The sequence below is a fragment of the Danio rerio genome, chromosome 6 (genome assembly GCF_052040795.2).
Source record: "Danio rerio strain M-AB ecotype USA chromosome 6, GRCz13ab, whole genome shotgun sequence".
Classification (NCBI taxonomy): domain Eukaryota; kingdom Metazoa; phylum Chordata; class Actinopteri; order Cypriniformes; family Danionidae; genus Danio; species Danio rerio.
The window spans coordinates 25952132-25963590 of NC_141026.1; the positions used below are offsets into that span (position 1 = coordinate 25952132).

At 34.5% G+C, this 11459-nt stretch overlaps 1 protein-coding gene across 1 annotated transcript; it reads left to right on the top strand.

The window, feature by feature from the left end:
• The first annotated feature begins 3360 nt into the window (after positions 1-3360).
• Positions 3361-8443, top strand: glulb (glutamate-ammonia ligase (glutamine synthase) b). Its single transcript, NM_182866.3, is given in 7 exon segments — positions 3361-3782; positions 4688-4880; positions 4965-5126; positions 5224-5370; positions 5454-5581; positions 6863-7062; positions 7138-8443. Coding segments are annotated over 6 exon segments (1119 nt in total). The 5' UTR covers positions 3361-3782; positions 4688-4714; the 3' UTR covers positions 7454-8443.
• The last annotated feature ends 3016 nt before the right edge of the window (positions 8444-11459 follow it).

An 11459-nucleotide genomic window follows, 5' to 3' on the forward strand; every position in this document is an offset into this window, starting at 1 on the left:
GTATAGTTTGTCAAGACTAGGTATGGGTACCGAAACTTGGTACTTTACCAGTTTCGGTGCTACATTATAAAAGATCGAAGTATCGATAAGCTCTGACGTTAACGGTTCTGCTATCGGTACTGGAGAATTATTGCTGAATAAACATTAGTTACAGTTGCATAAATTAACTGACCAACCATTTCTAATTTGCCATATTTGATATTCGTCTGCAAAGTAGGCAATCCCACACGAGAAATGCTTGTGTTTCCGGCAAGCGCGTCAAGTATAAAAGCCATCACGGTTCTCAGCTGTTTGTGCGCACTCATTTACATTTACATTAAAAATTTAAAAATAAAACGGAGTGTTGTTAATTCTGTTCAATAATTTTTATATATATATATATTTTTTTTTTTTTAAATTACAAAAAGTACCAATAAGAGAACCGTTATAGTACTGAACCGATAAGTGGTATCAATAAAAGTAGTAATACCGCTAAAACCGTACCAATACCCATCCAAGACTACTTGTGTTCTTTTTGGTTTAACCTATTCATAAACACTGACATGGAAAAACAGCGCCCCAGTGCACCCATGTCCTGGTGCTGACTAAGAAGAACCCTAACTTTAAAAAAAAAATTTTATAATTCATGAATAGTTTAGAACAGAGACCCTAGGTACAGTAGGTTTCATATTAAATGAGATAGCATATTGTATATTTACTGTGCCATATTGTATTAATTCTAAAAGTAAAACTGTTCACTGATATCTAAGTAGTAGGTGGCTTAATAAATTCTCTAGAAAGATTTTATATCGGGCGAAGCAGTGGCGCAGTAGGTAGTGCTGTCGCCTCACAGCAAGAAGAAGGTCGCTGGGTTGCTGGTTCGAGCCTTGGCTCAGTTGGCGTTTCTGTGTGGAGTTTGCATGTTCTTCTTACATTCGCGTGGGTTTCCTCCTGGTGCTCTGGTTTCCCCCACAGTCCAAAGACATGCCTTTCAGGTGATTTGGGTAGGCTAAATTGTCCATAGTGTATGAGTTTGTGTGTGAATGTGTGTGTGGATGTTTCCCAGAGATGGGTTGTGGCTGGAAGGGCATTCGCTGTGTAAAAACTTGCTGGATAAATTGGAGGTTCATTCCGCTGTGGTGACCCCAGATTAATGAAGATACTAAACCGACAAGAAAATGAATTAATAAAGCTTTTATATCATTTATATCTACAGATATTAGAATGAAAGCTCAGTTTTGACCATATTTTGAATGGAACACTACTACTAGGCTTTGCTATGCAGCTAATTACCAACTAGTTTAAAGAATAGTGGAAGTTGTATCTTTTTGTTATGGCTTGACTTGGAAGGGCACATTATCATTAACTCATTCTTAAAGAACTCATGTGTTTAAACATAACAGTTATGCACATTCGTTGATCGTATTTACATTGAAAAACAATAGAAAAGTTAGTGTGTGTCTGGGTCTGTGACAACATTTCTTCCATTTATCACTGCAGTAGTAGTCTGACTGCTGTGATAGATACATCTAGACAACTTTTATTAATAATATTATAAATTCACTGTTTAAAAAATCTTTAACAAGGGTTAGATATATAATTTATAGTTATATTTAATTACAAACTTTAACATAGTTTAATCAGTATGACAAAAAAATATTAAATAATATTCTAGTCTACTAGTCAAAAACTTCCAAGTTGTTTTGAAGAGTAAAATTGCAAAAAAAAACATGATTTATGGAAATGACAAAAAATGTAGTACTTTTCAGAAATCTTAATTTAACATTGAGTATGGAAAACTTCATTTGTAAAAATGTTGAAAAATAAGATTTTTAAGAGATGGTGGCAATTTCACAATCAGGAGACATAGTACTATATTCTAACTCATTATCTACATTAAATGGTTTTTACAATGATTAAAGAGATTATCTTCAAAACAGTACGTTTTGTATGAAACTTGTATAAAACCCTAAAATCAATGTTATGAATAAAATGAATGCAACACAAGTTGCATTTTTTATGGATACCTCAGGTACAGCAGAGAAGTAAAGTAAAGTAAAGTAAAGTAAAGTAAAGTAAAGTAAAGTAAAGTAAAGAAACCAAATTGGCAGAGCCTTACATTTCAGCAAAGGAAATTTTCTCATTATTCTGAATGGATCAAAGAAAGGGAAAAAAGGCATTGTCTCAATGGACAATGATTTTACTTCACTAATAAGACAAAAAGTACAAAAGTTGCAAACACATTGCTTTGCACTTACATTAATCTGTATATATGGCATATAGCTTGAGGGTCAGGAAGTTCTCAGATAATAAGATCATCCAACATTATTATTTTTAATGTATTTTTTTGTTTTGTTTTGTTTTTTAAGGTGTAGGCTATGTGGTGCATTATTAATTGCAGAGTCCCTTTATTAAAAAAAAAAAAAAAAAAAACAGAAGAAGAGGAAAAAAATCCTGCAAGTTATGAAACAGATCAAGAATCATCCAGGCCAGAAAAAAGTAACAAAAAGTAATATAACACATTACTTATCATAAAAAGTAATGCAACTAGTTACATTTTTGGAGAGTAATATTGTAATGCATTACTTTCAAAAATAACTTTTCATAACTCTGATGGCACAATATTAAAAGCATATGCCAGAGTATTTGGTGGTTCACTTCCACTGTTATGACCCCTGATAAATCAGAGGCTAAACTGAAATAAATCTCTGTAGATTTTTGTTAAATAAATAAATAAATAAATAAATAAATAAATAAATAAATAAATAAATAAATAAATAAACAAACAAATAAATAAATAAACAATACATGCCATATGGGTTCAGGACATATTACCCATATGGGAATTTAAGTATAGAAATTGTATGTTTGAAATTTTAGCTTTGTAACATGAAAGATCCAAGCCTCCAAGGAAAAACTGGGTACCTAATAAAGTTGTAAAGTGTATACAAATTATTGATTCAGTAAACATTGTGTGTGCTTCAGTAAAAGTATTTTTTTAAAGACATGGTCAATGTAGCAAGTTTGTTTATTTGAACTTGACTTAAAGAGTGCACACTTTTTAAATTGTATGTTTTTATAAAGCTTGCGTTAAAAGTGACATTTTTTCCTTAAACCAAAATAATTACATACGTTACATATATTATATACATACATAAATAAATTAAATAAAAATTATTTGTTTTAATCTTAGACATGTACAATAGTATCATTTGTGAAATTGCTAATATTGTAATCTATATGTCTTTTTAGTGATAGTGTAAAATTGTATATTTGCTATTATCATAAATGTCAATAATATCAATAATATTGTGCTATTATTGAGCTGATTAACTTGCTGTTTTACACCACTGGAGGGCGTAATGGACCTGTGTTTGTTTAAGTTTATCTTTCTTGCAAAAGACAGCCGTTTTACTGGCAGTAGATTGTAAAGAAACCGTATATCGGTCAGTGGACGCATGTACATATTCGACGACTTATTAGATGGCGATATAAAATTATTTTCGTCAAAATATATTTGATGTTCTTTGTCTAACAAAGCATCACCCGAAACGCTCATGGATGCCCCGCCTATTTGAGAAATTTCCAATGAAATGCTTGTTTATAGTGACGTAACACAGGCATCCTCAAATCGCGTTTTTCTCCGTCCAAACGACGGAGGAGGGATCTGTACCCCGCTTTAAAAGTTCGGTCAACGCTGAGGCTGTTTGTTATGAGGATGAGAGACAAACAGCCAGGACTACCCTATAAAACCCTCTGGAAATACAGCCACTCTTATAGTGACTATTTGTACTTTTTGATAGGTATGTATCTTTAACGTTATATTTAAAACAGAATTTGCGGTATTACGCGAGTATACAGTGCGTTTAAATGGTTTGTTTTAACTAGAAGGCTCTAAATGGGTAATTTCATGTTTATCTATCTAAAATCTAGGCTTTTACGATTTAATTACGTTAATGTTTTCTAAAATTGCAGTAAATACCACTTTTTATTGGTTTGTTAATCAGAGGAAATTGTTGCATCAGTTTGTTTGATTTCACCAGCTGTTTAAATGGCCTAACGTTAATGTTAGTAAAGTGAATAATGCAGATTAACGTTACCGAGTTTCTTACCTGAACGCTGCGTTCAGTTGTTAGTAATAATGCCTTGGATTTTTTTTTATTCATGATCCATATGGTCGTATTTACAAAAGTAAAACGATAACGAGACGCTGTTTCGGTACTCCATTGTCTGTTATTACGCAATGAGCTAAGCAGTTTCACCGGCCACGTTGGTTCTGACAACAGGAGTTTCACTGCGAAGTTTGACGACACGACATAAAGTGGAAGAAGATTGGGGGATGGGGAAAGGGGCTATTAAATGTATGCGAATTGACAAATTATATATTACAAAATAAATAAATACATTTCTTTATTTACTTATTTATTAAATATTAGTCAACACTTAAAGCGGATCAAAAGAGTTTTTCAAAATTGTCTTGGAAAATGTCTTCAGTAGTTCAATAGAACGTTATATTTGCTGACTTCTATATTGTTGTATATTTATAAACCATTTTCATTACTTTGTGTTCATGCATTTTTTTTTACCTAATATTTTTGTAGTAGTTTATTATTATTATTATTATTATTATTAAATGTTTTTATAATAATAATAATTTATTTACTTACTTTTTTTGTGCAGTGTATAAACTCCATTTCTATCCTAACAGGTTTGATATAGCACCACTAGCACCACCATGGCCACTTCAGCCAGTTCCAAATTAAGCAAAGCTATGAAACAGCAGTACATGGATCTCCCTCAGGGAGAAAAAGTTCAGGTCATGTACATCTGGATTGATGGAACCGGAGAGGGATTGAGATGCAAAACCAGGACTCTAGACTCTGAACCTAAATCTGTTGAAGGTAGTTGTTGTATTATTAAGTTATAACCCTCTCTCTTTAAAAAGTGTAAAGATTTTAACTTTTTTTTCTTTTCTGTTCCTCTAGAACTTCCTGAGTGGAACTTTGATGGTTCCAGCACATATCAGGCTGAGGGGTCCAACAGTGACATGTATTTGTTCCCTCAAGCCATGTTCAGAGACCCTTTCAGGAAAGACCCCAACAAACTGGTTCTGTGCGATGTTCTCAAATACAACCATAAACCTGCAGGTGCGTAAGGTTTAACACCCACAACTTATTTCAAGTAGTTCTTCAGTTAGTGTGAGCATATGGGTTGCAATAATCCTTTTTGTGTTTCTGCCTTAAGAAACCAATCTTCGTCAGTCCTGTAAGAAGATTATGGATATGGTCCAGAACCAGCATCCTTGGTTTGGAATGGAACAGGAGTACACTCTTCTCGGCACAGATGGTCATCCTTTTGGTTGGCCCTCCAATGGCTTCCCTGGACCTCAAGGTAGAAATCACCTGTGGATACAGGATACTTCTAGTAAATCAGCAACATTTTATCTAAGGGGTTTAATTTTTTGTTTTATTTAGGTCCATATTACTGTGGTGTTGGAGCTGATAAGGCCTATGGACGAGATGTTGTAGAAGCACATTATAGAGCCTGTCTGTATGCTGGGGTAAAAATCTGTGGCACCAATGCTGAAGTCATGCCTGCACAGGTAAATCTTTTAAGCAATGCTCTTATAACTTATTATTATTATTATTTAATAGAGTGTAGTTAAATAATTTTGAGAAGAGGAAGCGTTTTAAAAATACAGTATATTTTATTTTATGTGTTGTCATTTATTTATTTATTTTTTCATTTATTTTTTGCTTAAAACATATTGTTTTAGACAACACTATGCCAGTGTTTGATCTTTGAAAGATTTCAGATGCCATTGTTTGGTTAACCTAAAATAAAACAAAACATTTGCATTTTTTATTCATTTATTTTTCTGGCCAATTGTCATTTCCTGGGCTGGGGTAGAATCTCAGAGCTTCATAGAAGTAAACAGACATTTCATTTTTAATACCTTATATATAAATCCTATAGTATTTATCAATAAATACTGCAGAAACCACCTATAACCATCCTTAGTTTCTCCTCTCATGTGGGTGTATATAGAGCAGGGTTTCTCAACCCTTTTCCACCTCAGGGCCCACTTCTTTCTCTGATCAATTTTTGAAGGCCCACCTGTCTGAGATTTTCCCTAAAATGTTTGTATGAAATGCTCGTGTATATATATGTGTGTGTTTTATTTATTTTATTATTTTAAGCATTTAAAGAGCACCACAGAGAGACTGCAAAGACCAGCTTATGCTTTAAACTGGACTGACTGAATATCTACTATCAAATATATAGTCATAAATATATAAAGACAAATGTAAAATGCAGTAAAACACCCTAAATCTATTGAAACGCGTCGATCTGATGGCAGCGGGTAATTATTGGGAGATCGCTGACGGGAACAGTGAACAGCTCCGCCGGAGCGTGTCTGAAGCTCATGCACGTTTATTTTACATTCTATAGAAGAAACGCCAGTGAGGCATGCTAGATGCCCCTGTATGGGCACATGTCCTTTATAAAACACTCACAGGATATTGATTTGGATAACTTTGCAATATATTAAATAATTCGCACAAAAATACACAAAGAGAGACTTTCACTTCACGCGTAGTTTGTGAGTAAACAGACTTGTGTATTAGTTGCAGACTTGATGATGAGGCTGTTTTTGCTCCGAGTTTGAAGTAATCAATCAGAGAACAGTAGAGTGCATTACCCCGATCATTTTAATATAGCATAATAATGTAATCCAAAAATTATAGTGTAATATTGAGTTCATTTTAATATCTCGCGGCCCACCTGCAGGATCGCTGAGGTCCACCGGTCCTGATATGGAGTATATGTGTGCATTGTGGAGTAAGATGTAGCGACATCAACTTGTTGTTTCGTTCTTCAGTGGGAGTTCCAAGTTGGCCCTTGTGAGGGGATCGAGATGGGAGACCATCTGTGGGTCGCCCGCTTCCTCCTACACAGGGTTTGTGAGGACTTTGGTGTTGTGGCCTCTTTTGACCCCAAGCCTATTCCAGGCAACTGGAATGGAGCCGGCTGCCACACCAACTTCAGCACCAAGGAGATGCGCGAGGAAGGAGGTTTGAAGTAAGTGTGTCAGAGCAAATTGCATCATGATTATAGCTGACGTGAATTAACAAAAACATTTTCTTTTCATTGCAGGCATATTGAGGAGTCGATTGAGAAGCTTGGCAAGAGACACCAGTACCATATCCGTGCCTACGATCCTAAAGGAGGGCTGGACAATGCCAGACGTCTGACTGGCCATCACGAGACCTCTAACATTAACGAGTTTTCGGCTGGAGTGGCCAACCGTGGTGCTAGCATACGAATTCCACGATCTGTGGGTCAGGAAAAGAAGGGCTATTTCGAAGACCGCCGTCCTTCAGCCAACTGTGATCCATACGCAGTCACTGAAGCTCTTATACGCACATGTCTGCTCAACGAAGAGGGTGAAGTGCCAGAGAAATACATGTGAAAGACTGGACTGAAGCGTTATTTTAATAACAAAATCTATCTACAGACTCCTTGTATTTTGAATTCATTAGCTGTCTAAAATGAGGTATGACACTAGATGGATCTTTACTCCTTTTGTTGGTTGTAGAAACGCACATTGGGTCAGTTTATCCTACAATTTTAGCTTTTTCACTGTCGGTTTCTTTTTGTGATAAGCTTCGTAATGATACCAGATCCGGTCAAATGTCTGATAGAGATGAACATTTGCACCCATCATTACTACTACTTGGCCTTTATACCTGAAGCTGTTCAGTGTATTGACTTGTTTTTAATGTCATTTAATTTTAGCTTCTTTTTTATATATATATATAAACTAATTGTAGATATTTTAATGCATATCATAGTCAGTTTTAGACTTTTCACGGGTTATAAATTATGGCACTATTTCTCACAAGGACCAAAATACATTGTACTTGTATGGCGCTGACTGTTGCTCAAAGGGTTATTTCATTTTTGCAGTTCCAGGTTTCAGAAAACACTATTAACTTGTCTTATTAAAAGAATTTTATTAAAATGTAATCTCACTGTTACTTTTTTTCTTCAGTCTTTAAAGAAAAAAATAACATATTTATATATATATTTTATTTATTTATTTTTTTTTTTTTGCCTAAAACTTGAAATTTAGCATCACCTTTGCCAAATAAATGAGGTTTTTCCATTAATTTTCAATTATTGCAGTTAAAGTTATTACTTGTGTTGTTAATCTTTAACAAATTTTAGTCAAAATACAAGTAAAATGGCTACAAGCACCAAACTTTTTGCAAAGTTTTGTCTGCATGTGACAATATTGTTAATTCTCTCTGAAATACTAGACACCTACTCAAGTGCCATGTTGTTCTGACTGTTAAGTACTCACATAAACCTGTAGACTGAATGGGTAATTCTCAAACATTCCCCCTTTTTAACAAAATTCTATTTTTGTCTGGTATTATTAAAAACGTAATCTTTTAAATGTGTTTTCAACGTTTATTTTTAGGCCCCTAACTGCTATAGGGGAAATACACAATTTTGAGTGGTAAATTTTTCTTTTTCTGAAATATTCAAATTTTTTGTTAAAGTAATACAACATGAAAATCCTGTGCTTGTGTTAACCACCAACCTTTATTTTAGGTTTTAAATTTTTTTTAGATTGATAATCAAATACTTCAATATATTTGCCGCGTTAGAGTTTGCAATACCAAATGACTTTTGGACAAACTGTTAAATGCACGGTGACTGAAATAAGATGGCACCTGCGAAAAGCTAACTGAAGCGCACACCACATAAAATGTCCTTGATATATATATATATATATATATATTTATTATTATATATATATATATATTATTTGACCCTAACATTGCTTGTATTTCTTATTCAGAAAGCATGCGTTTCATTCATACCCCACTATGCAATGTTCCTTGTTGTTGCATGCAAGAAATTTACATAAATCTCTATTTAGATCCAGAGTAACACCTTTTCACTTTATTGACTAAGAATTAATCAGAAATGGCACTTATACTATACATTTGGAAAAATCTAAATTTTTGTCAATCGCTCATTTTTTAAAGGCTATTTGGTCTTGTTAGATGACGAAAAAAAAGTTACTAAACAGTGTACTAATAAAAACAGCAGAGCAACTTGGATTCAACTGACAGGCCAGCAAATAAATAAATGTCTTTGTTCGAAAACCACTTTAAAGACCTGTTTTTACATGGGAAGTAAGTGCTTTTCAAAACATACATTCCTCCATATTTTTCCAGATACATTTTTGTTGGACAGCTCTGATGAAATACATTCCCAGAAGGTACTGAGGGAGATTCAAGATGTTGTGAAATAAGGGAAGTCATTTGTTTTTATGAAATCTTTTGGTGTTTTAAAACCTTTCACCTAATTCCTCAAAATTACAGCTGATCAATAGTCATGATGCAAAGCTGAAAACCTTGTTGGAAAGGAACTAGTGTTTCACATTGCTTTTATTTACAGTCTGAGAAACGCCAAAATACATCAGCACTCCTTAACCTTCTATTATGTGTGGGTACGTTGTTGATATTTTACAATGGTAAGCAGGAATATTCTGGCTCAACAAAACTTACGATTTCCTCTGCAAACCAAAACACATGATTGTTTTGGACTATAAATTATGTTACTGTACAGGTTACAGTTCTAGGTCAAGTTTCGATGAATTGTCTACAACCCATCCGACTGAGTTCATTGAACTGTGCAATGCTTTAATGGAACTGCAGATCCACTAAACAAACAAAATAGAAGAAGTTCTATGTAAAAGCACTGACTGAAGTGTTCCAATGAAAAACGCCATGTTTGTCAATGTGCACAGCTGCACACCACTCAAGCTCTAACCAAATAATATGTTACTTCACACAAACATGGCAGCATTCTGATAGGATGATGTTCTAACAGAACTTGCACAATAAACCAAAGAGAATTACTACAGTCAGATCAAAATAAGGTTTGATATGGCTGGGAAATGATCCGCATTCTGGCATTACTTTAATTGCTTTAGAAGCTTTTACGCTGAACATTGCGTTATATATTTATATGACAAACACATTTTGGGGCTAAGAAGAATTTGTTTTTGTCTAAAATACTACATAATTCAGTATTTTTTAAACATATTTTTAAATCAGCATTCTCTTTATGCTGTTTTCTTTTTCTCTGTGTATAATCACCAGTTCCTGTTGTTCAAGGTGCACTCCTATGGGAGAGTCCTGAGACCCGATCAGATTTCTAGTGTGGGATTAAATTTCTTGAAGGGCAGTAATGGTCAGTAAGTCTGGTAAAATTTGGATGGGAGTGATTAGTCTGACAATTTATTTTATTTATTTATTTATTTGTTTATTTGCCAGCGACAGTTAAATAGCATTTCTGCAAGTGCACCAGAATTTGCCAGAAGGCTATTTTTCATCTGTTGTCCCTGAACAACCTAAAAAAAAAAACAATACAAGAATTATACAATCAATCAAACATAGTACTTTTAGTACTTGGTAGGCACAAATGGAAACATGCTAGGTTCATTCTAACTGGAATGATGACACGCCTGATTCTCTATAAACTAGATTTTTAAATGTTTTTTGAACATATTAAAGGCGGTTATATCCTGATGCTGCCAGGGATAGAATTCTACTTCTGTGCAGCTGTAAGTGAAAAGGCACCCTAACCAAAGGTACTTTTCTGGAGTCAGACAATACAGTCTCCTTGGGCTGCTCCTCGTGTTGCTCTGTGTCTGGTGTTCCTGACGTTTACAAACTGACTGAGAAGTGGGGATGACTGACCGTGAATGATTTTATACATCAGACAAATGTTTAAGGACTTAATGACATTTTCCCAGCTTAACAATCTATGTTTATGAGAAATGTTACAGTGATGATGTCTTAGAGGCTTTTAATGCAGTATTTTAATTGTATGTTTGTAAAGTGACTTTATGGGTTTTAGTGTTCTTTTGTTTGCCTGTGACCAGGTTGTTAGACAGTAGGTTATATGTCAAAGAATCATTGTATGCATGAATATTTTAGCTGCCTGCAGTGAGAAATGTGACCTTGTAAACCAGAAATTAGATATATGAAATTAAACAAGCTTACATACCTTTTTAATTTGTGATTTAAAAGTTAATTTGGAGTCAATTTGGACCCCAAGATATTTAAAATCAGATATAATTTGTATTTTGTCCCCATCCACATAGATGTTCATTCATTCATTCATTTTCTTGTCGGCTTAGTCCCTTTATTAATCCGGGGTCGCCACAGCGGAATGAACCGCCAACTGTGTGGAAACATCCACACACACACACACACACACTACGGTCAATTTAGCCTACCCATTTCACCTGTACCGCATGTATTCGAACTGTGGGGGAAACCGGAGCACCCGGAGAAAACCCACCTGAACTCGTAGAGAACATGCAAACTTCACACAAAAACGCCAACTGAGCCGAGATTCAAAACAGTTACCCAGCGGCCCTCTTGCTGTGA